This window comes from Plectropomus leopardus, chromosome 2 (genome assembly GCF_008729295.1).
Source record: "Plectropomus leopardus isolate mb chromosome 2, YSFRI_Pleo_2.0, whole genome shotgun sequence".
In the NCBI taxonomy this organism is placed as follows: domain Eukaryota; kingdom Metazoa; phylum Chordata; class Actinopteri; order Perciformes; family Serranidae; genus Plectropomus; species Plectropomus leopardus.
In genome coordinates, this window is record NC_056464.1 from 11,638,854 (window position 1) to 11,665,930 (window position 27,077).

Here is a 27,077-nt window from a genome sequence, read left to right on the forward strand (position 1 = left end):
CACAGCTACACAGGCCGAGAGCGTGGCGCCCCCTACTGTTTGATGAATGGCACGTTTGCACAGCACGGAGGTGCGGTTTATTCATTTATTCCGAGAACAGTAGTGAACCGACCAGACTCTGGATGGTGAGACATGGAATACTGTATTTACTCTTCCTTACAAATATGTGCTGCCCGACAAAATCGAATAATGTTTTTTTTTTTTAAAATATATACAGAAACTAACCAGTAAATTTTATTATTTATAGATAAATTCCTGATATGAATGGCAAATGCGCCTTCTGTAACAAAATGGTAGAAACATTAGAGCACTTGTTTTTTCAATGTGTTCATGTGACTATCTTCTAAAAAGATTTTCAGTTGGATCTCCACAGACATTTTGGCAAGAACATTTCACTGAAAAACTCAAAAATATACATTTCTCCAAGAATAAACAGTATATGATTAGTTTGCTCATCATTTTTAGCTACATTTACAATCGCATACATATATTTATGATTTATTTTCTTTTTTAGAAATTGCCCTCATATACCACCTTAAAAAAAAATCTGATCTAGATACATATCTACAACTTAAAAAAAATGAAACTTATTTAAAACTATTCATTTATGCAAATCTCCCAGCTTTATTATGTAACTAATTAGGTAAACCCCTGTGTATGTTGAAACTTGTGTCTGTTTTATTTTATTCTGTTGTAGTCTGTCTGTTTTTTACTTACATTCTCATTATTTTTAATTTGTACATTTTTGTATTGACCCCTGAATGTACTGTTTTAGAGAAGGCGGGTGGCTGGAGTGTGACTGGTTTGTTTTTTTCCATATCATAAACACCCTATTTAGGTATTTAGGTCTACACTTCATATTTTTTTGTAACTTAAACTCTAATAGAGATATTTCAGGCTTATGTTACATTAAAGGACCATTAAAATACCTCTCAACCATTAATGCAATAATAATGAAAACTATTAAAAAATAACCAAATCTTCACAGTGTCTACTTATACTTTTTACATTTTGGTGGGCTGTATGAACATTTTTTATAGACTTGACATTGAATTAAGTATTATTCTATTCGTATAAACTGTGCATTAACAAAACCCCAACACAATGAATGTGAGAGAGATTGTGTTATTTCATTCAATAAATGCAAACATTGTTAGAAAACATTTGTGCTACAGAACAGTTTAATTCAGAGACACTCATCTCTGATTTTCTAGCAAACAGTCTAGAAAACAAGATGGAATGAGGATCACAACTCATGGCCTGAATACTTTACAAAAATTAGATGTACAAGGAGGCACAAATGCAACTTTTTTTCACAGATGTGTAGATACAGTGCAAAAATAAATCTTTGAATCCAGTAAATAGCTGGGTTTGTCCTTACAAAAAGTTGTGTAAATAAAGAAGCATCAAGCATATGAATTTGCTTTCATGTCTGACAAAGTCCACCCAACAATCCTTGAGAATATGCCTCTGTATTAGGCCAGCTTATTAAAATAGCTTATTCGCTGGGATATTATTGACTCTGCTGGAGAACACGAGCATTGGCCATAAACCGTGCACGTTTCAAAAGTTACATAATATAAATGGTAGCCAGCCAACATCTCATTTTAACAATCATATAACACCGTGAAAAGTTGACTGGGAAAAAGATGTAACTCAACTGAATAAAGTTTATACTCGTTATGGCTACCAGACACATGAATCCGATAAATTAGTTCTGTTAATGTGGATATTTTGCAACATCTGTGAGATTACTGAATTAGGATGCACCAATTTATCAAAATACTAGCTTATAATAGCTAAAAAAACCAATATAATTCTGGAAATGTTTGTAAGATGTAAAAACAACCCCAGCATGTTGTAACTTTTTCTCTGCTGTCATATTAGTACCAAAAACAAGCCAGCATTGTCTCTAAAAACACTTGATTATCATGACAATTATGCCCGCACCTGCATTAAGTTAGACAAATGCATATTGGTATTGGCTGATACAGGGAAAATATCAGCCAAATTAAAAAACAATATTAAAACACAACAACAGCAACATATTGGTGCACCCTGTTAAGCAAAAAAAAAAAAGAAAAAAGAAAACTGAAAGTTCAAGTAAAGGGTTTGGGTTAGCATTACCTTCACACTTCTATAATGCTGGGCTAAGGTTAGGTTTCACCTCGACAACCTCACCTTTACAATTAGAAAACTAAACAATAAAAGTGCTTTGGCAATAATTCAAGTCTTTCATTTTCACCACACATACAGGGGAGAAGAAGATATTGCTTGCGTGAAGCTGCACTGTATAAAAAAAAAAGAAGAAAACCTAGTTTGCATTTTATGTCTTCACGATGATGGCAGGCTCTTTTAACATTTATTCCAAATGTATCACAAGGCACTAAAACCAAATACTAGCATTTATTTCTAAATGGCTTGTGTCATTGTTCTTCTTAAAGGTATACTATGCAGAAGTGTTGGTTACTGTTTGTAAAACATAGGCCGTGTAAATAATCGACGTAGCCACCATGACATTACCCACTGGTTTGTGGACTGCCATTTTGAAGCCTCGAGTTTGGCATTTTGGCCATCACCATCTTGTTTTTTTTGGAGCCAACCCCAGATCCATTCTCATTTTGCATTTCGCAATAGTTGCACTTTTTCGGCACTATGTCTCTTGGGTGCCTGCTGATTATATATAGCACCTGGTCGCTACCTTTTCATAGAGCCCTGACCTCACCGGAGCACTGTGGGGGTACACGCCTGTTAATGTCCCAAACACAGAAAATGAGTCAATACATTGTTTTCCAGGAAAGTCCTGCATAGTATATCATGAAGCAACTAATTTAGCGTTCACTAACTAATTATTTGTACTTATTTCTATGTTTTGCTTTCTATAACAATCTGTATCATCTATCAATTTTTACTATTTAACAATAAGTAAAATTACAAAAACTAAAATGTTGGCCTATGACTGAATAATATAAGACTATTAAATATCCCCTATTTTAGAAAGTGAAACTGGCGTTAAAAAAACCCAACAAAAAACAGTCTCCATAAAAAACGTTATTGCTCTGATATAAAAAAAAAAGCCATTATAGTGTACTAAAAGGACCCTAACTAAAGTGCATCACTTGATTAAAATTCTGGTTTATTTCTACCAGTAAAAACCTACAGAGACCCTTAAGTCCCAAAAGGTGACATTTTTTTATCTTGCGGGAGCTACTTTTTTCATCTTGTGTGCACAAATCCACTTTTCTGGGACCTTGAGGTCTCTGTAAAAACCATTTACTGTGTACAGGAAAAAAACAACAAAAAAAAAACACTCGTCAGGGACTGGTGAAGCTGACAAAATGAATGCTAAAATTGCTGCCATGCACTACAGGACTGTATCTTGCAAGTTTTAAATTGGCTGCATACAAAAAACTACAAAGCTGACAGCAGACTCTGAGCTAAAATACTGATTATTATTTGTGTTCTGTTGCTTGGCCGTTCCCTAAGTCTTTCTAAAAAAATCTGTAAGCCTCTGCATCTAGCCTCTGTATTGTGCTTCTGCACTGCATCTCGATATGAAAGACCATCTTTTCTCAGGTCAGCATGAAAGGAAACATACAGGGCACAAACAGAGCACATATTCAGACCCGATGATCTTTACAGAACTCTTTGTGACGGAAACAACAAAAGCTCTCCAGGGACCCCAGAGGCTTTCCTCAGTTCTGCGCTGGGTTTGTCCCCCTCCCCAAACCACTGGTCCGCTTTTTTTTGTAGGAGACTCAACTGGTAGAAAGAAGTAATTTGAGTTTTTGCCGAGTCCTCCATCCACCAGGGGATAGCAAGAAGTGAGAAGCAGATGTTAATCGGCATGTGGGAGCAACAGGAGTGCCCAGGCATCATGAAAGACTGCATTAAATTAAGTCTTGAAGAGACTTTGAGTGAGGACAAATGTCCACGTTATTCTAACAGGGCCTGTGGAGACACAAGCAACAAATTAGTAGATCATCAAACAGATTAACTAAAAAAATAGCACCTTGTATCCATAATACCTGAACCGGGTCTTCGCTGTACTGTGCTTTTCCTGTCTCCATGTAGTGAGTGTCAACATCATCAACTCCTTCTATCTTATCGGCCTCAACGTGCTCCCTCATGACAGAGTATCGGTGCACGAGGAACCTGATGAGGACACGAGTGCAAATTAGAGACAGATGCAAAACAGTATTTACTGTGTTTATTAGTGTGTGTGGGGAGATGAAGCATAGTTAACTGACCGTCCTCCGCAGACATATTTCTTAACCAGCCAAATGCCTGCAACAGCACTCGTCAGAAGCATCGCTATGACAACCATCACTATGACAGCAGTGTTTGGTGAACTGTTTTCAGTCTGTCAGAGATACAAAAACAGAAAGGGCTGAAAAAATGAAGACATTACACGCTTGAAAAACAACTCTTGAACATACGTACACTGCATCATGACTTCACAGGTTTCATGTTTCTCAGCTGTAAATGTGTCATTTTGGATGAAATGGCAAAATGTGCAGGACCTGTAGCACTAAAGTTGTTCACACAATCCTGACAGTTAGAAAACCTTACTTCAAGCCTGTTTAGGGGATTAGAAATCACAAAAAATCAAGTGCTTGAAGGTAAGAAATAAATGAACAAGCCAAAAAACTAGTAAGCAGGTGAACAAGTGAAAATATAAAAGATGAATATATAATGATAAAAGAAAAATTTAAGTATTATTATTATTATTATATCTGATCAGATCAGATTGATGAATGAGAGTAGCAGCCACTACAGAGCATTCTGCTGCTCCGTCCTTTGCCTTGAGTGCTCTCTGCGGTCCAACAGTGTGTTACTACACATAACCAATTAATATATTGTAATTGTGCTCCTAATGAATATATTGTAATTGTGCTCCTAATGAATTGTGCTCCAAAAATAGAAATTCTATTTGCGGTGGCAGATATTTTTATCTTGGCCGCCCGTGTGAGAAACCCTGTATCTAGCTGAGACCTGCTCTATACGAAATATGGGGCAATATAAATAACATTGACTTAATTTACTGGAACTGACCAAAGAATTTGGATAAAGGGCGTTGCTGGTGCACATCCTCCTCAGGTCTGTCTCCTTCCTGTCTGGCTGGAAACCTCCCTCACACAGGTCTCCTGGAATCTTCCGGTAACTTAAAAAAAAGGACACAGGCAAGGACAAAACAGCTGGTAAACTAAATATTAGATTCATATCACAAATGGTGAGCGTTGTAGACGCACAATGGCTGAATAAATGGAGATATTATATGAATTTGACTTTAAGTTCTCATATTTGCTTTGACCTTTGAACTTTTCTTTTGAGATATTATTGACTGAATTCAGAAATCCTTTAGGCAAGGCAAGGCAAGGCAAGTTTATTTGTATAGCACGTTTCAGCAACAAGGCAATTCAAGGTGCTTCACACAGAACATTGAAATACAACAACAGGGGGAAAGGAAACACATTTAAAACATTATAAAAGAAGCATGTAAAAGGTGATTTAAAAAAAAGCAGGTGGGAAAACAACAGATAAAACCCAAAAATATAAAAACACATATATTGAAATAAGAGTTGCAGTGCAGAGTTTCGAAGTAAAATATAAAATTTAAAAAGCAAAAAGCCTTTTAGTCAAAGGCAGCGGTGAACAGGTGAGTCTTTAACCTTGACTTAAAAGAACTCAGACTCTCAGCAGACCTGATATTTTCTGGTAGTTTGTTCCAGATATACGGAGCATAGAAACTGAATGCTGATTCTCCATGTTTAGTTCTGACTTTTGGAACACAGAGCAGACCTGCACCAGATGACCTGAGTGGTCTTGATGGTTCATACTGGACTAGAAGGTCTTTGATGTATTTTGGGCCTAAACCATTCAGTGCTTTATATGCTAGCAAGAGAATTTTAAAGTCTATTCTGTGAGAGACAGGGAGCCAGTGTAGAGACCTCAGAACTGGAGTGATGTGGTCCGCTCTCTTGGTCTTAGTAAGGGCTCGAGCAGCAGCGTTCTGGATCAGCTGCAATTGTCTGATTGACTTTTTAGGCAGACTTTAAATTATGCTCTACACTCCTTTGGTTAACTACATCCTCACACAACAAAGGCTTGGCACAGGAGTCCTAGATATCACTGTCCGCTTACGGCCAGTGCACGCTGAAAGCATTTTAAGTGGGTTTTGTTTACTCACTCATCAAATGTATCAATCCACACTAATGAAACCCCCTCCCCCCATTTTTTACCCTTAAAATCTATTTTTGTTACATTTAGTGAAATGTAATCTGCATAGAGGGCTGTTTAAATCACACAAATATCCTGCTCTAAATGTGTTTTGAACCTACTTTCCCAGTCAGTCTGTGAGCTTGCCTGTTTCACTGCAGGCAGTTTCCCCTCACTCGCTACATGGGTGGGGAAATAAAATCAAAGAATCAGTACATGAAAACAATTTGGATTTCTTGCCATGGAGCTGACATGAAAGCTGTTTTGGTTCTGTATATTTCTGCTGTCAGTCAGTTTGGCAAAGGCAGGTTAGTGCCGTCTATGGAGCTCCCCAGGGGCTGCTGATGGACAGCTGGATGAAGCAGAGGTTTACGCCTATACAACGCTCACATCTCACTTCCAATTGGCATTCCCAGTTTGTCTTATATTGATAAGCTGTTATAGTCTTCTGAAGGTGAGGTGGTGAGGTCACCATTTCTCACAGTGCTTGTACTTGAATGACTGTTGGTTTGTTTGCTGTTCATAAAACCAATATTTTCTAACTGTACAGTGGTAAGATATGCAACTTATATGGTCATAATTAAGCCTTTGAGACCTGGAGCATCATCACTTTTCTTTGCAGCTTTCAGAGGCTTTTCACAAGTCTTTTAACCTTTAACCCCTGAGCACTTTTTTTTCACAATCACTACTGGACAAATGATGTGAGCAACTTGGTAATAAATGTTTCGCAAATTGCAAGAAATAAGTAGATTTAGAAAATTATTTTATTTTTATTGTTATTATTTTAAAAAATAATTTTCAGGTAATTTTCTTGTTCTTTCTGCTAATTTCTTGCAACTGACTGGGTGATTTTGTTTTTCGTTGCTCATTGCCTTCTTCCCATGATTTTGAAAGAAATAAAGCCAATTTGCTCGGGTTTCAAAAGGTTAAGCATACCCATATATCCATATATCATATATGATTTTTTTCTCCAAAAATATAGCTGAAGAAAGAGAAAGCAAAGATAAGAACACGTGTCCTCACCCACTGGTCTGTAGCTGTTCCGAGGTCCCATTTAAACAGAAGACCAGAGGATGACCCTTCATTTCCTCCTGCTCCACACACTCTGAGCTGTTCACTGGACGGTAATATCCAAAGTCACTGTAAGACAAAGCAAAGCTCTCTTTTGTCTCACACTGAACGCAGGAATAAAATATACTTCTTGGTATTTCACAAAAACATACCAGTGATAATCGTCCTCTGTACACGGACAGGGGGACACCTTCTTAATAATGGCGTAGTCCCTCCCGTTCCAGCAGACAGAGTCTTTCCTCAGGCGTAAGAAGGTCTCTTTATAGCCCAGCACACAGCCATCACTGGCTCCACTGGGGTCTGCAGAGTGGGCCAGCCACTGCACATAGTCCCCTTCAGTACCTGCACATACACACGCGTACAGAGTTATGAGGTGAAACACACACCCACCATCCCCCTTATTCTCTCACATACTCACAGTCTCTGGTGAGGAACTTCCTGAAGTCTATGGTGATCACCACCCATTTACTGAAGTCATTCCTGTAGCCCCACAGGCTGACGTTCATGGAGCGAGAGCCAGGCTCGCTGTCCATACCGCTGAAGTGAAGCGGGTCATTGGTGAAGTTATACGTATGCCAGCACTGCCCCTCATCTGTGGAAAACCTGAGGGTGCAGAGGGCAAAGAATGGGAGGAAAAAAAGAGCCTGTGAAGCAAACTGTAAAACTGACAAATGACATAGAATAAATTACCGTCACAGATGTATGCTTCAACGAACCATTTAAGTTGCAGTTACAGTTTATATCCATGTCTGTGAAAACATGGATGCTTCATACACATCTTCCCCCGGAAGCACAGAAGATACAACAAGAAGATACTACAATCAGCACAGTTTCGAGGTTGACACCCAAGATTAATAACGGCCAGAAAACTGTTTTTGCAGAACATTATGATGTCACAGTTAAGGTGACCTTTGATCTTTTGGGTTTAAAATATCATCACTTCATCATTTTTTCCTATTACACATTTCTGGGAAATTTTGTCATAATTAGTGTATGAATTCTTGAATTATGGCCAAAAACATGTTTTGTGAGGTCACAGTGACCTTGACCTCAGACCACCAAATTCTTATCAATTCATTCTTGAGTCCAAGTGGACATTTGTGCCAAATTTGACTAAACTCCCTCGAGCCGTTCTTGAGAAATCCTGTTCATGAGAACGACACAGGCGCAAGGTCACAGTGACCTCTGACAACCAAAATCTAATATTAAGTCCAAGTGGATGGTTGTGCCAAATTGGAAGGAACTCCCTTACGTTGTTCTTGAGATATCCCATTCACGAAAAAAAAAACAGACGGATGGACAACCTGAAAACATAAAGACTCGGGCCACAGCTATCACTGGTGCATTAAACTGATACCATAATTTAAAAGTATACTCAGTTATATTCACTTGATCTGGTTGACAGGTGAGTTAGTGTGCTCCACAGCCACCAGCAGCCCTCCAGAGTCCAGTATAGCATAATGGTGGGGTCCCCTGAGAGCCAACAGCCACGAGTACCCCCCGTCGTCAGACACATACACATCAGGAGCGAGAGCTGACTCTGCGTCTCCAACGCTGCCTGAAGAAAAAGAGGACAATGGTGTTATGGGACACTTAACCGTGCAGTGAAATGATTCAGTGTAGAGACATCTTTATGTTTTGGGGTTTTTTTTTACCATGGGCCAGAATAAGGCCAACAGCACTGGGCTGTGAGAGAGGCAGCATGGGGACATTCATCTTCATGGTGGTGCTGTAGGAGGCATGGATGTGAAGTCTGCACTGTAAAGAAATGATTATTAGGGTTCTCCACACATTCACTGCAGACACTCATACTGACTCATGTAAAAAAAAAAGAAAAAAAAAAGAAAAGTAACAAAGAATAGAACAGATTAAATAAAATCACAAAAACTAAAACAGCTCATGGCATAAAAAAACATAATAATAAAAAAACACATGCAAACCAAAAAAAAAGTATATAAATACACTGAATATAAATGTATGTGTGTCTTACTCTGTTAGGCCTGTTGGTGGAGGTTTCAGTGTCACAGTGGCTGTTCTGTGGTCTCCTCAGCGTCTGCCATTTAGCTCCTTGGTCAAAGGTGATGACTGTCTCCACTACATTATCTGCAGTCAATAAAATTCTCTCCAATTACTAAAACGATCCACTGAAAATATTCTGGGCATGTTAAACCCATAGACTGCTGACAATTAAGTACAAATTTTACATTCTTAACAAAAAAAAAACATTTCAAAAGTTTTAGACTGAAATCAACTAGACAATCTGAATTTGCTTCAGATAGGTTTTCAGTCCCAGTGAACATTTAGTCTGCTTCAGAGTTAAAGACATTAACAGGGACTGTGTAAGAAAATGTAAAATTCAAAGATCCACATGCAGATTGCATTCACTACACTATTAGAAAATCAAATCACTGGAATTTTCAATTGTATGGTACATCAATGCACTAAAAAGGAAATATTGTCCAACAATCTCCCTCCTTGTAACTGCATGACCATGTATTAATAATATAACTTAAGAAACATACATGCAATGTGAAGTGTAATAATTTACCTGTCCTAACAAGTGTCAAGAGGCAGCAATTTTTTAAATCATTTTTTCTACCGATTAAAAACCAAGAAACAAAAAAAATCAATCATTAATACAAAAGCCTACTGCATTCACAAAAAAGTAGACATAACAAGAAGGATCTCAGAATGATCAGATCAGGATCTTGTAATTCTAATAACCTTTCAACTAGTATGTGATCTTTTCTTGTGATTGTGAGATATGGATACACATTTCTTTTTCTTTTGTGAATACAATACACTTCCATAAATTGAGGGAGTGGTTATACGTACAGTGTCTTTCCAACTGTTTTGCTCCATCATTAAATCATAAAATCACATTTGGTGTCACTTAAGGATAAAACAAAGTTTATATGCATCTTTTTTGTAATTGAAAGAAGATATTTTAAAATCATATCTTTAAATGTTGACAAAGAATAACCCGAACATTCCTCTTAGATGTACATGTGCAACAAGTACATATTGCGTAGTGTGCTGCTGACCCACCCTCAGTGAGTACGCTGGTCATGTAGACGCCCCTGAGTGAAGTAATGGCAGTGAAGTCAGTGTCGCTTCCTGTGGTCGTGTAAAGATGGCGCTCCAGAGACTTGGAGAACACGGCTCCTCTGTCATCTGACACGTAGATGGTTCCAACACCGGAGTCTGGTCAACAGAGTACACACGCGCACGCACGCACACACACACACACACACACACACACACACACACACACACACACACAGAGAGAGAGAGAGAGAGAGAGAGAGAGTTTCGATTTGCTGTGTGACGGTCCCAAGGCTTCAGCTCACTTGTTCCCTCCAGAGCTAGAAACTAGCTAAAGGCTCTCAGAGAAACTCTCTGCAGCCTCAGGATCTTTTTCATCTGTTCAGACTGTTTACACGAAGGTTATTTAGCATTATCAACATTATTGTTAATTATTAGCATCATCTGTGTTTACCAACATTGTCAACATGATCATCATCCACATCAATCATCACTAACAGCATCCTCACTGGTTCTGACCTCCAGGGTCGTCCACGTGCATGAATATCATGTCCTGATTGGCGGCCAGGATGGAGTAGAACTGCTCATGGTTGACTGTAGGAAGCTGAGCCATATTCCACACCACGCCGCCGTCCACTGACACGTGGATCATGCGCTCTGTACCCTAACACACACATACAGACATGTAAGATGTTGCAAAAGCTGCTGCTTTACAGTTTAAGAAAATAGAAATATCAAATGTGCAAACCTGAAAATTTGCACACAAAAAAAGAAAGGAAAAACAGAAAAAAATGCTTGAAAAAGTACTATTGTAAGTATTTTTAAATATATTATTAACTAAAACATAAGAATTATTTTCTAACTTTTTCTCTCTAATATCTCTCTCTCTCTCTCTTTCTCCTCTTTCTGTCATTTTTTTCTTACTACTTTTCAGTTCATTTTCTTTTCCTAAATTTCAGGACATCTCCCGAGTTGCTTCTTGCCATTTTAGCTATGTTTTCACAAGAAATTCAACCAATTTGCTAAGGTTGCAAAGATCTGAATGCTGTCCAATGTGTCCAAACCTAACACAAGAAACTAATGTCAATCCAGGTTTAAAAGGGTTAACCCAAAAGGGGGCACTATCTTGGCTATGACGTAAAGCTGGTCTGGTCTACTATTACCATTGACGTTTATGGAGAAATGTTATACACACAGAGGGATGCATGAAGACACACACACACACGCACACAAGTGCATGTAGAGAAACTGTACGTGTTAGAAAAACAGTGTAAGGCAGATTCACAGAAACACTCACATTTTGCTCTTAGATTCAATAAAGGCAAAGAAGCAAATACTTGCACGGACACACACACACACAGACACACACACACACACAAACAAGTACCGTGCCAGTCATGATGGAGGCAAAAACAAAGCGCCCTCCCAGTACAAAAGAGTAAACTCTTGTTGCGATGGTCTGGAAACTTCGACCATAGTCTGTAGACTTTCTTAGCTCCAACATTCCTTTATCATCTAAAAGAAAGAAAGTGGAGTTACTAAGATGTATTGCAGACCTTTAAATATATGGGGGACTACATTTCACTTACTGCAGGATCCATTGTGGTGTGTTGTAAAGTAGATGCTGTTTTGTGGACCCCTGTATGTGAGAAAAAGAAACAGTGAGGGAAGGAAGGAATCTGCGGAGAGGACATCTGAAAGTTGTCTGAGTTCAGATGTAAATCCACTTTTGGAATTTGTAGAGATCACAGATTATGGTTGCGGTTTCTCCTAAGTGCTGTGCGAGCGAGGCACACATCGACCCACGGGCCGAGATCCAGGGCCCTCCATGGCTTTGTGCGCTGCCAAAGGGGACGAAGGTTTTCACACTGCAAAGTTTCTGCTGGTTCAAGGGCTGCGGGCTGAATAAGAATGCCTTTGCTGACTCATGATTCACTCTGACAGCAGCCTCAGCCTCCCTCTCTCTCTCTCTCTCTCTCTCTGCAGTCAATTTAGGTTGGGGCCTAAAAAACAGCTGTGGTCACGCAGAGTTATCACAATGTTCCCACAATGCAGCGCTAACAACCGCAGGCTGACACCGCAACCTCGTGTGAACTCTGGTGCCCAAAAGAAACCAGAGTCAGGAGAGTGGTTCAAACTGTGGGGAGGAAAACAGCTGGAAAAACACACACACAAAAATGGACAGAGAACACACAAACACGCAGCAAAAACAAAGACGCACATGGAGGCAAACAAATATGGACAAAGCTGTTTAACACCCTGTCTGTGTTTAATGTCCCGCTTGGATCATTTCTCTCACACTCTAAACCAATCACACACTGATGACAGACATATCAAATGTTACTGAGGATTCATGCTCTGACAGTTAAATGTATATAAAAGACATTAATCTATTAAACGACTGTATGTAAATTATTAGAGGCGTAAGGTCAGACAAGGAGAAGGTTGTGTATTTTTTCTTCTCCTGAAGGGAGGGTGGTCTGATTTTATTTTGGAAGAACAGGAGCAGGTCTTAAATTTTTCCATGACGCAGATATATATATTCCATTTCATCCTTCTCTAGTGAGATTTGCCGATTTACCACAGCGTATGCGCCATGGATCATAAACATTCGTCTTTCCAAATGCAGAGTACATCAATCATGTCTCTGTATGATGGCTTTATTTTATAGCAGCTAAGAGGACCAAGATGAAACAGGAGATGTGCATCTTTACAATCGGGGTTATCTAGAGTGCACCAATCTGACACCAGCCAACAGTCGCCTTCGCTTCACCTGCATTATAACTGAACTACAGTAAAGTGAAATGCTTCATGAAGAGTTCAAGGTACAGTTAACCCCAAAATGAAAAGTCCATATTTTTTCTCTTGCCTGTAGTGCTGTTTATCAATCTCGATTGTTGCTGAGTTAGCTGCTGAGTGCTGGAGTTATCAGCCGTAGAGATGTCTGCCTTCTCTCTAATGAAATAAGACTAAATGACACTCGGCTCGTGGTGCTCAAAGCACCAAAAAAAAATACATTTGAATAAAAATCTCAACAGCAATGTCTCTTTCCAGGGATCATGACCCGGTTACTCAAGATAATCTACAGACCTTGATGTGAGCAGTTTGATGCAGGAACTATTCTCTTTCAACCAAACTACTGCTGCCATCCGTATCACCACACAGAAGAAGTGTGCTTCTACTCATGGGCGAGAGGCTCGTGCTCATGACGAAGGGAGATTTACACGTCTTCAAAATTTACTCCATTCAGTTTGATAACATTTTGAAAGTCTACAAGAGCTGCAAGGTTAAATAATTTCGTCGCCATTCAAGCCAGTGAAATGCTAAACTGGAAGTCAGCCGCTCTGCAGGCTGTAAGTAAGCGGTAAGTCTAAACTGCTCATGCTCTATGGGCCCCATGATGCAGAAGATCCAGGTATTTTCATACCACAGAAATAGAGCATTTTTTGCTTCATGTGCAGCTGTACAGCTCTCATATGAATGAATGGGCCTCCGCATCCATAGGTTTTTTTAATACATCCATGGGTGATACAGTTTACAGGTGTCGTTTTGTTGAAAACAAACAGTTCCTACATGAAACTGCTCACAATAAAGTGTGGATTATCTTGAGTGAGTGAGTCATTATTTTAAGAGTGAATCATTGCTGTTGAGTTCATTTTTCTTTCTTTTTTCTTGGCACGTGCCATTTACTTCCATTATATTTGAGAGAAGGCAGACAACTCCATGGCTGATATCTCTAGCAACTCACGCCAAAATAATCTAGATTGCTGAACAGCACTGCAGGTAAGAGAAAAAATATGTGTTTTTGATTTTGGGATGAACTTTCCCTTTAATCTATAAAATCATCAGGTTGTCAAGGGGAAGAGCCAAACCAAATATTAACAACATTGCTTTTTAAAAAATGTTTCCACCCCTCTCCCCTCTCCAAACGTTTCTTACGATCCCTGTTGTTTGTCTTGGTTCTAATGATGCAATCTGTTACATATTTAGCACCAACCACAAACCACATGTCTCATGTGTATTTATAAGCTATTACAAAACTGACAGACGTAAAAGGCCATTTCTCACCATCTGACCAAACAAACACGGTCGTGGATCTTCCTCCAGGTGGCACCAAAGTCCTCAGACAGCCACAGGTCCAACTGGAGGGAAAAGGTTTTGTCGGTACAAAAGTGTTCATAGACTTTCAGGTTTTCCATCATATCTCATCAAAAAAGTAGAATGAAATAGACGTACAGCATCAAATTAAGAGAGATAAGTCGTCTAGCTTAGATTACTTTACTAAAACTCAAAACTGCTGACAGAAATTCAAGGATCTGTGGTCTGGTTTGGTCGAAAAACTGAGAGCGACTACCATGATACTGAGCGTCAGCAGTGCGTTGCAGTCTCCAGGGTTGTACAGCATCTGAATGAGGGGCTCAAACGGCAGGTCAGATGGGACAAACGTCAGTCCAAAGTCCTGTGAGCGAAACAGCTTGAACCCTCCGATTTCTGACACGTCACCAGTGAGCATCACCTGTAACACAGAGAGGATCCTTCATATGCTACAACGGTAAAGTGGAGCTTTATGATTTTCTGTCATTATGAGGTTAAGATTTTTATATATACCAACACGCAACAAACACAAATCCCAAATATGAACGGTCTGTATGTGAAACGTCCTCCATGTTCAGCACTGTAAAAAAACATGACGCAGGAATAACACGCCAGCTTACCTTGCCTGAGTGGTCAGGACTGATGGCGATGCCAAATTCGCTCTGGATGAAGGTGTGGTTGATCAGGTGAGTCACATCTTTAAACGTCTTCCCATAGTCTTCACTGACACAGTGACAAAGGTGCAGTTAGACCCTCAGACCAAAGCTATGACAAACAATTCACTGCTCCATTTCCAGTCGTGCAATGTAATGAAATCATAATGCTTTATGTCTGATATCAAAATGTATTTTAACCACTTTAAAAAAGGCCCACCTAATAAGTCAATATCAGCCAAAGTGGACGCTATATTTCGATTATTTTCACCACTTTACTTTGCTGTCACACAGCCTTTTCCTTTGGCTCCACATTTCTCAACAGCCGCCGGTCAGCTGTTTGGGTCAGAAAATGCTATTAGGGCCTGTTACGTCATCCGGCTGAAAAGACACTTCACTTTGAAACCTCTCTCAATACAGCATTCACTTAGACTAGTATTGATTTTTTAGGTAGGTCTTTCTTAAAGTGGTTAAAATAAGTTTTTACATCAGCCCCTTTGGGTTGCGACAGCCAGCTACTGTATGTAATACACTAACTATACATAAGTATATCACACAGCCCCACTTCAGCAATACAAAACTATCCCTTTAAGTCTTTTTTGGCAGTATCTGTGCTTTACTTACATTATGTTTCAGTCCAACTTCACTTTTTCTACAATGCATTTGCTAAATAAAATGTAAAATTTGACTCCACTAAGCATGTCCGTACCACAAAACAAAATCAGAAGGTTTGGCGAATCAGCAGTCCTAGTTTGGGAGTTAGATCATAGGTCAATCACGTAAGGGCAAACATGTGCTCTCAAAGCCACAGTTAAGTTTTAATTTCCAGTCAAGCCCAGGCTGTATGTCACATCAGATCCAGCTGAGGCTCTGGAGTCAATTTTTAAGGAGCAAATGTTGAGAAGAAATAAACTTCGTAACCCTCAACAATCGGACTGCTTGTTTCTTTTTTTTTTAATAATCAGCATTTTCCTGCAACTTTTACATTCAACACTAAAGAACAGTTTACATCCTATACAAAACTTTTACACTGCTATTATTCTAAGTCTTGACTTTAACCAGGGTTCCCACTAATTTTCATATATAAAATTTCAAAAACCTCTCCATGACTTTTCAATGACCCATGGTAAATATTTCCATTTTGGAAAAGCATGCGTGTCACTGTGTCTGCAGCACTTGCTGGCCTGGTTACAGTACTTTTTGTACACACACACACACACACACACACACACACACACACACACACACACACACACACACACACACACACACACACACACACAGAGTCCCACTTCCCCTAACAAATGCTGCCACTAGCGTCGCATATGTGTGTAACTTGTCTTTAAGGGGAAAGCTTGGCTGGTATTAGTCATGGAAACATTGCACATCTTTCAGTGCGACTACTACACTGCTAATGAATGTTAGTACCACGTTATCCCTTACTAACTTAGAGAAAATAAATTTACCATTGTGTTAAATTACTGGAGGCTTATCCTAAAAGATTATTGTAACAATTAATTTCATTACACACATTTCATTTACCAATGCCATGACTTTTCCTGGCCTGGAAAATTAATTGTTAAATTCCAAGATTTTACCAGGTTTTCCATGACCGGGGGAAACTTCTACCAGAGTCATTTTCTGGTAAAATATGTATACTTTTACTCAAGTGTGGCTTTCAGGTACTTCATCTACCACTATCCGTTTCTCTCTAGTGTTGCTATCAACCATTTCTCACCTCCTGTAGAGGTTCGACTGGCCAAAACGCATCATGAACAACGGCACCTGAAATGTCGTCAACACCAGAAGCACCTGGGAGAAGAAATCACAGATTAACCATTTATACAACATATTGAACTTTCTTTTTTTTGTCATTTATTGTCATATATTTTATTCACGTAAACAAACTTACCCCCGATCCATCTCCCACCCAGGCCAGTGACAGTGAACCCATGGTCCTCACTTTGAAGGTGAACTAGAATGAAAGACAAAAAAAGCTTTTAGAAAATTAGTAGCTAAGTGTTTTTTGACTGAAGAACACACACGAGTCCAGAGTTTAGCTTGAAATATGCAAACACAGAGAGTTTGTGTGTGTGTGTGTGTGTGTGTGTGTGTGTTTGCGTCACACAGAATGAATTGTTCTTACTGTCCAAAGTAACTCGGCCATTTGGATGCACTCTGCGTGTGTGACCTACATTCCCGCCTAAATGACAAAGCCGAGGCCAGAGAACAAGACAATTACCGATGTCCCGAGCACAGCAAGAACACACACTAACACACACTCACTCACACACACACACACATACAGTAAATGTAGACCAAAAGTACTCTATTCAGACAATCAACAAAAAATGAAAACCCATGCATATGTAATAATACATTTCCATGTAAAGACTATGGAGGATTTGAAGTTCAATATAAATCTAAAACCACAATCTCGGTCTTGCATAATATCAGAGTTAATGTGTAGAAAGACTTTAAACCTGAACTTTTATTTCGCAACAAGTGCACTGACCGCGAAAAGCATTCCAGTCTATTCATCCAGACTAACATTCAAGTGTGTGGTCATTTCATCAACATATTTTGCCACTGAAGTTATATCCCCTCCTCTCTGTTGCTGGCAGGGCAGAGATGTTTACAAGGTGAGCCCAGCCCCGGAGAGTCTGCGTACAGCTCTATAAAGCCACAGGAGACAGCCAGGTCTGGCTGCTGGAAACTCCTTGTAAATAAGTCCAGTGGAAACTGGCCTGTCCCGGCTGTCCAAGTGTGTGAACACAACTTTCCATCTCTCCTCTACGTAAATAATTTCATCACACTGTCCTTATATCCAAATATTCTGTCATCCCTTAATCAGTTGAATGCCCAACAACTTAACCTCCCATCCTTTGCCGGTAAATCTGTTGATCTGTTAAAAAAAAATGTAAAGAATAAAGTGTGCTGTCCTCAGTGTTTTGGCTTCAAATCTGTCAAGGAAAATTGTTACGTGTCAGTTTACTCTCTCTCTCCTGTTCTTCTCTGTTTACATCTATGTAGCAGAAGGCACAATTGTAAAATTAAAAGAAGTGATGCATTATTACGGCTTGTGGATTTGGGTCAAATGTAAGTGTTATAGTCACACTGAGGTTTCAGATGTACTTTGTTCTGGATGCCCAAAAATCAAGTTTCACTCATAATACTTACTGACGTCAGCGTCACTGTGGTGGTGTAGAGGTAACCAAAGACGAGGGAAAATTATGAACATTTCTCTGCTCTTCCATTTAAATATGCAGTCTGACTATCTGTGCTTTATTATGTCAAGTAACATGTATCTAAGGTTATAATAGCCTTTTTAGAATGTGTTTATTATGTCAGTAAATATGTTTTTGTAATAAGTACACTGAAAGAATATCTTAAAAACCACCAAATTCAAATTATTCTTAACGCACTAATGAAATTCATACAGAAAGCATTTAGCTTTTAATTACACAGGAAAGATAGGTCTATCTTTCAACTAAAAATAAATAAATAAAAAAGTACTGACAGTCTAATCATGGCTTTAAGAAAAAGCTTTAAATGACATTCTACAAATGTACAATGCAATTTAGAAAACAAACACATAATACAAAATACTGAACAAGACCAGGAGCCTGCAGCCATGCTTGCAGCTTTGGAAAGCCATCCGTTTTGAATGTTAGCCAATTAAATGGCAGTAATCAGCTGTTATCAATCCCATTATAGTGCTTCATCTGGCAATAACTGCACCTACTAGCAGGGCAGAAGGTACATATCTAACACGGCCTCACTGTAGACTGTATAAAAGATGGACAACATAGCAGCTCCCCAAAAGTGAAGCCATGCAATGTTTGTCGCCCCCTTGTGGCTGGCTGCAGTATAGGACATAAAGCCCGCCATCTCCATGTAGAGAAAGGGTCACATCAACACAACAACTTAAAGTAGCAGAAGAATCATTCAGGCTTGAACAGCACACTTCACATATCATGCAGCTGTGTCTATCATCGTAGTCTTAACATCTACAAGGTCTTGCTCTTGCAGTATCTCAACATTCAGACATTCTGGAGTCAGTCAAGAACTAAGTGCCTCAACGATATCTAAACCATTAACATGTGAATCATACATCTCCATCCAAGTAATAATGATTACATTTACATACTTTCACATGTAGTAATTATCTATGACTCGTGTTGTCCATTTGTACAGTCCTCACATGTGGTTGATGTTTTGAAACAGTTTGGTTATGTTTAGGAAAAGATCATGGTTAGGGTTGAAATAAGTCCAGCCAAAGCAGGCTTTGTAACTCGAACATCACCTGACTCTCTCCTTTGCTAGTGTCATAATTAATACGGCCACTAGAGGTTGTCACCTACTAATAAACATAAATATAGAATGTAAAGGGTCCCACTACCTTAAATCTATCTCCTAGTGACAACGGATAACAGCCATTTAATTGGCTGATGACATCTGAGGCGAGTGGGGCGGCTGCAGGCTACTTTGTACAATTTGTGCTAAATGCTAAAGTAAGCATGCTAACACACACTGTAAATTTGACAACTTGATTTTACTTAATAAAATCTAGGAAACCGATTGCCTTGGGAAAAAAGTACAACTATAAGTCTTAAGTTTTTGTTTACTTTACATCTAATTGAGTTAACTTAAAATTTAGATGTATTTACTGTATTTTTGGGAAGCTGTTGCAACTTAAAAATGACAAGTGAAATTAACTTCAGTGTCAACGCTTGGAAAGAAAAAAAAGATTAAACATGTCATTTTCAAGTTTGAACAACTTCACAAACTGCATAAATACAACAAAAATATAAGTAAACTTAACATTCAGATATAAACTAAACATATATTAAGACGATAGTTTATTTCTTCTTCAAGGCAATCAGTTTCCTGTATTTTTTAAGTAAAATAAACTTGTCAGATTTTACAGTCTACTCATCATCTCAACATGAATTTTTAGCATGAATAATGTTTTTTTGTTTGCCATGTATTTCAGCTTGTAAGCATGTTAATGTTTGCTTATAGCAAACACAGAGTACAGCTGGGGCTGATGGAGATGTATTTCCATTTATGTTCAAGATGTTTAAAACTCAAACACTGACATCAAAAATCTGCCATGTCATAATGTAATATGCTGTGTAAACCCTATAGGGGAAGCCCATCTAATGTGGACATAATCAGAATGCAAAAAATACCACCAGACAGACAGGAAAGGCAGGAAAAAGTTACCTAGGCAAAAAAAAGAGAAAAACTATGACCTGCAAAAACATGGTCTGACATCTGGTCACAATAGCTGCCGAGGTCATTGCAGGTCATCAGGTTTCATGTTGTGTATTGTCTTAGATTTGGGCCTTTGCAAATGTTTCTGCCAGTTGCTTGTACACCTGTGTTAAATCTAACCAGCGGGGTGTTTCTCACATCTGCTCCTCTAAAACTCCTGACTGGACAAATGCTACAGTTCACTGGGACTGAAACCCAAACAATCAACAAATGCATTATTAAGCAGGACAGCTGAACAAAGGCCGAGAAAGCTGTCTGACAGAAAACCGCTACTTTATATAACTGTAAACGGGTGAAGCTGGATCGGAAAAGGGAGTCAATGTAAAGTTTAAAAATCACTCTGACCTGTGCTATGATGGAGAAAACAGAAGCGCAGAGGGAGACGGAGAAGAGAAGGAAAGATACCTATTAGTCAGCAAAAAAAACAACAAAAGATAAATGTCTGACCCGGCTGGAAGTGGCCTCACAAACCAGACATGACCTCATGCTGTATCACATGTTGAATTTAGGGGTTCTGCTCTGAAAAGGCTCCTCCAAGCTCCATCTCCACGATAACTCATGATACCGGCATTCAAGGTGTGTCAGCACATTCAACTCTTAAATATGAACAACAAAGATACACGAGTGAGTACATTACACACTGCTGTACATGGACACACACACACACACACACACACACACACACACACACACACACAGTGAAGTCCTCTCTCAAAGGTCAGACACCGACACAATGAGCTCCTTATTCCCTCTGCTCTTGGTTTTAACCTTTCTGCTTCGGCTGTGTTTACACACATAAAACTTCAGAAGAGGAGGTCAAACACTCTGGGCTCTGATCTAACACATGACGCTGTGTTCGCCAATCCTCTGATGCTGGAATGAGTTTTGCTGACAGAGACATGAGCTGGATTGCATTAATGCCTCTAATGCAATTATTATTGTTCAAGAAAACCAGGACACACTATGCTGATTATTTTTTGATTTGTTGACTAAACATCCAGTTCATAAAATGTTGGAAAAAGGTGGAAAATATGTCCAGCACATTTTTAATTTGGTGCTAAAATGATTGGCTGCTTGAAAGCTGAGCAAACTGGTCTGAACTCTTTCTTTCTTCTTCAAAAACACGGGGAGAAGCAACAAGCAAGACATGGCCCAAAAATTCACAAAAATGTTGTAAAAAATGTACCAGAAAGTTCCCTGAAAATAAGCAAAAACAAGTATAAAAAATGAGAAAATGACCTTTAAAAGTACTTTAAAATGTAGTTATGTTATAGAATTTTTTCTGTAACATTATTGTAAATATAAAATTTTTACATTTTTCCCTTTTTTGAGGGTTTTTTTTTACCCCCCATGTTTTGGAAAGAAATTAAACTTACTTCCTCAGGCTTCACAGAGCTTCAGATAGCTTGTGAAAAGCGTCTGAACGCAGCACAAGAAAACTTAAGTTTATCCAGGTTTCAAGGGGTTAATTGAGCGTTCTATTGAAAGAAAGTTATTTTGAAAATCGATTATCTGTGTAGCTTGTTTTCAGACACGCTTGCAGTAGATAATGTTCTACATGTTAGATACTACAGTAATTAAGGCTGTACCTAATCATTAATTTCATTGTTGATTAATCTGTCGATTGTTTTTTGATTCACTGATAAGCTGTTTGTTCTATAAACATGTCCATCAGTGTTTTCTAAGAGTAAAGAAAAAGCAACAGAAAATGTTCACATTTATGGAGATCGAATGACTTTTTTTCTTTTTTTTAATTGAAAAAAATACTTTAAAACTTTAATTGATGACCAAACCAAATGGTAATAGTTCACAACTAAACAATGAATCGATAAATCACTGCAGCTCTGGTGCTAACTAGCAAAGGTTAGCATGCTAACATGCTAACACTAAGACAGTGACCATGATAAAAGAACCATACCTGCAAAGCATCAGCATGTTTGCATTGTTAGCATTAAAATAGAGCCACTCGCATGGCAAAGTACCATGTAGGCTATTATGCTGCGCGTCACTGATGTTAAATGCAAACACAGATTACTCCATCATTTCTGCAATTTCTATGACCGAAGATGACAACATTCAAGAACTAGTCTACTTTCTGGTCTACAAGTTCCTGTCTAGTTTCACTAGTTTGTTGATGTGCATGGACGGCCCGTCTGTGTATCAACAAACCCATACTTTCCACAACTCTCCCTCCCTCTCTCTCCATGTGGAACATCAACTTTGCTGCTTTTCTTGGTGCTCCAACAGCTGGCTGCGACCCAATTACGCTTCACCCTGAAAACAGAACATGTTTTTTCTCTACGTTCTTTTGGCCAGAGGGCACAGAGGACAGGATGGAGTGAGGGGGAAAAAAAGAGAAAAGAAACAGCAAGCTAGTTTGTAAACCAGACAGAGTCAGCTAAATGAACCTTACACAAACATGCAAGAAAAAAAAGAGAAAATTAGGCAAAAGTTTGGGCTGGCTGACAGAACACATCCTGTGTAGTCTATCAGGGCCTAAAATAGCACACAAAGAAGCGTAAGAGCCAGTTAGATTTGTCTGATCTGGCAATATGCGCAGCAAATTAAAAAAACAGGGAGCGAACACTAACTGATCTAAATGCTCACACTACCTAGTCTGATCTAGCCGTGCGGCTCTGATAACAGAAAGTCCCCAGTGATGCTCAAATCAAGGCCGGCAGAAAAAACGCGGGGAATGTTTGCGAGGGGAAAAAAGGCCCAGAGGAGACGGGAGGGGTCGGCTCTCTGAGAGCACGCCGAATCGTTTTCATGCTCAAAAAGCTAGCCCAGGTGTCTGAGCCACAGAGGTGATGTAACGTCCACCTCGTCCATCACTCTCTCTCTCTCTCACACACACACACACACACGCAGCAGAAAGACGGTCCTGTGGAGCTCAGAAGCTTTGGACTAAGCTGTTATTCTTGAACATTCCTCTGGACATCTGGGTAGTTCTTGTTGTGCGTCCTATTACAACATGTTCAGTAATAAAATAACAGAAGGTGTCCTTTGGTCTACTATGATGCAGGATCAGAGCTAAGACTTCAGAACTGGAAGAAGAGAGAGAAGACAAAAAAGAAGAAGAAGGATGCTGATATTGTCCAATGCTGTCACATCAGTTTTGGATGTGCAATAAATTCTTGACGAAATATCAGTATTATATCAATATCATGATATGAGACTCATAGGGCTGCATCTAATGTTCCTACAGTTTAGCAAAAGTGGGACTTTTAAAGACTTTTTTCAAAGCCACTCGGAATTAAAATTAAGACTAATTTCACAGTCACCAAAACTGAAGGAAAAAAACATGAACCGACATCAGTTACTTAAGATAAGGGAGATTGTTGCCCAAATACTTATTACAGCATAAAACATGACTTTTTGGAGACATCATGGAGGCATTCTTTATTACTTTGAAATTTTACATTGCCACATCAGCAAAACTATTCAGAAAAATCTTATCTCCCGTGTCATTTTTAAGACTTTTAAAAAATCTATTTAAGACATTTTAATACTAATTAAGGCCTTGTTTTGATATTAATGGATTCAATACCTTTTAAGACTTTTTGAGGATCTGCAGGAACCCTGACTGTACCTGACTCCAAATTATGACAGTCATATCATGTTCAATAGAAATATTCAATGATCCTTTTTTTCTCCCACATACATCAGATTTTGAATGTTGCAGTACTGTAAGCTTTGTCTTTTCCTGGTTTTAAAGGCTGCATTATAATAAAGTGAAGTAATTTTCTGAACTTACCAGACCGTTCTAGCTGCTCTATTATTTGCCTTTACTCACTTAAGTCATTACATCCTCATTAGTGACGCTTACTTATCAAAAATATAATTGTATAAACATTTTGTGAAAGCACCAACCCTACCACGTCTTCTCACTTTTGATATTGCGGTATTTGTTAAAGAACACTGTGACATTTGATTTTCTCCATATCCCCAAGCTACAATTTCAAGATCCTTCTGTTGCCAGACTGAAAGAGCACAACTAAATGTTTCTGAATGTCTGTAGTTACATCCCTCACACAACCTACATCATCAGTCAGTGGGACTAATGGATTTGACCTGGACTGACGACCTACATTAAGACAGATCAATTAAAAAAGAGTAACAGATGGAAATACCAAGCTGGTCATTTTCCAGTTTTACCTTCTTCAATATATGCTGATTTTCTCTGTTTTTTTACACTGTGAAATGAATCAGAGCCGTGACAATTACTCAACTAATTAATTACCAGTCCATTTATCAATTGTTCATTATTCAAGCAAAAATGCCAAACTTTTCCTTGGTTTCATCTTCTAATGTGAGGATTTGATGCTTTTCTTTGTCATGCATTACAGTGACATGAATATCTTTGGATTTTGAGATGTTGCATCGACAAAACATGCAAATTGAAGACATCACTGTAAGTTTGGAGAGGTTATACATAGTTAAACATTCTCAGTTTTTTGACATTTGTGAAAATAAATGGACAAATGAGCCTAATCCATGATGGAAATTATTGTTGCAGCCCTGAATGGGATATCTTTTCTAATCTTTTCATTCTGAACTGTCACTTAGACAAAACAAGCAACGTGAAGGCGTCAGCTTGGGTTCTGCAAACGATTTGCTGACATTTTAACGACCAAACAATAAATAAAGAAAACAATAGAGAATGGATCATGACTTAACTTGGAAGTTTGCAACAAGACTTCCAAGTTAGATCAGGGCTGTAACTTATTAATCTGCATATTATTTATTTAACCAATGAAGTCTTTGTCCATGCAGTGCTGTGAATAAGTCTTAGGCCACTTTAAGCCTCTTTATTTTAGCAAATTATAAAGATCAAACTCATTTATTTCTCTGTAGCCTCTTTAAGATAATATAACAAGAATACAGAGAATAAGGGAACTATCCAGTGTCCAGTATTAAAAAAAGGCAAATATTTTAGAATATTTTAACAGGCTGAAGTTGCGAGTATTAAATGTGACCTCCCTTTCCACTCAGCATGTCTTGAACTCTCTTTGGCAGGTAAGATGAGATTTACAACACTGGTCTTCTGATGCAGTTGCACCAGGTTGCAATCAAGCGTGTGTAAAGCTCAATACTGATTGTTTGAGCTACGTTTTGTCACGTTTCACACTTAATATTGACTTCAGTCTGAAGAGGCCATGAAGTTTGTTGGTGTTTTAATGCATTGTATGTGTTCCCTTTCTTATATTTTGTATCTAAATAAAGATATATATATATATATAGACACAGAGAGAGACTCTCATTACAAGACTTTTGCACAGTAGGCCTACTTTAAGTAAGAAATTGTAACACTTTTGTCATTTTACTACAATGTAACAAAGTCAAGGAGAACAGCAAGTCCTCAAAGCTGAAAAGTTTTAACCATCAAATATTTTTTGCTTGTATTTTTGTTGAAAAATCGACTCAACATTAATCGACTATTAAAACGACTGCCACTTTTTTCGGTTTCTGTCGATTAATCCAGTGATAGTGCAGTAAAGAATCTGCATAAGAGGTTTTCACCTCTTATACAGATTCTTTCCTGCAGCAATCACTTCGCTGTCCAATGAAAATACAATCCTAACTGATCCAACCGAAAAACAATTCGTGTTGTTGCATCGTGTATAATTTGTATCTGTCTGAGTGAAAATGTAAAGTTGTTTACAGTGTGCACATTTTGAGCAGCTCCATGTGCGGGAGTGCCCACAGTCACACTGCCTGTGAGTCACCACCAGCTTCAGCTAACACTCTGCAACAAACTCTTCACTTCTTCCTTCATGTGTTGTAAAGAAACTGCAAAAAGTGACTTACAGAGTGGGTGCTGTTCTGCAGGGCTGACTCCACTGCGGGCAGAGCTGTACATGTCTGTTCATTCAGTCCTGCGCTGCGTTTCAACACCTCCGACTTCTCCAAACTATGTCGCTCCTCATCCCTGCCAAACTCCCTCTGCAGCCTCCTCAAACCGGACACCGTTTCTCCCTCCCGGAGGTCTGTGCCCAGCGCACACCAACACAACCCGAGCGCCAAAATGCAAGACACGGAGATCATGTTTGCAGAGACACTGCCCAACTTCGGACTCAACGAGCAGCTTTTCTGTCCCAACAGTTGGCTCCACATGCCCCCCTCATCACCAAATGCATCCTCACTAACGGCCCAACCACCGCGGCACAAGATTGGTCGGGACCAGAATAACCCGGGCTCCCCATTGGACGGCGGGAATCTTCCTCAGCCGGGATGTCAGGGTCTTTTCTGGTGTCACACCGCCCCCTGGTGGAAACACCGCGCCAAGCCCGAGAAAACTTTTTTTTCTTTTCACGGAGAACTTATTCTTTGAATTTGAATTCCAAGAAACAGGAAAAAAGGCAGAACAAAAAGTCTGGATGACTGGCTTTTTCCCCCCACAATAGTATTCATTTACTACTACTTTCTACTTTTTAAAAACCCTCAAAACATGACTTTTTTTTCATTACACCTGAAACGGACAAAACAAGAAAAAAACAACACCTCTTAAGATAATAAAAAAAAATATTGTTAAGTAGTTAGAATGTAATGTAAGAAGAAATATTATTATTATTGTAATTATTATTATTATTATTATTTTAAGCTTGAATCAAATGGTTAAAAGCACCTCCTTTACCATTGATCAGCTGGTTTACTAAATCAAAAATTAATTGTTTACTACTCTATTTCTAGCATAATGAAAAATGTGCAGAA

The 27,077-nt window shown here is 38.8% G+C and overlaps 1 protein-coding gene across 1 annotated transcript; it reads right to left on the reverse strand.

The window, feature by feature from the left end:
• Positions 1-1,109: 1,109 nt before the first annotated feature.
• LOC121959136 (sortilin-like) lies at positions 1,110-26,495 on the reverse strand. Its single transcript, XM_042508329.1, has 20 exons — positions 26,175-26,495; positions 16,996-17,058; positions 16,822-16,895; positions 15,051-15,153; positions 14,690-14,851; positions 14,404-14,477; positions 11,925-11,974; positions 11,723-11,850; positions 10,855-10,999; positions 10,339-10,494; positions 9,281-9,393; positions 8,946-9,048; positions 8,680-8,848; positions 7,709-7,893; positions 7,443-7,632; positions 7,243-7,359; positions 5,056-5,164; positions 4,251-4,363; positions 4,029-4,155; positions 1,110-3,951 (listed from the first exon to the last, which is right to left on the reverse strand). Exons 1-20 carry the CDS (start codon positions 26,478-26,480, stop codon positions 3,937-3,939), a joined length of 2,502 nt encoding a protein of 833 aa, XP_042364263.1. The 5' UTR covers positions 26,481-26,495; the 3' UTR covers positions 1,110-3,936.
• Between the last annotated feature and the right edge of the window lie 582 nt (positions 26,496-27,077).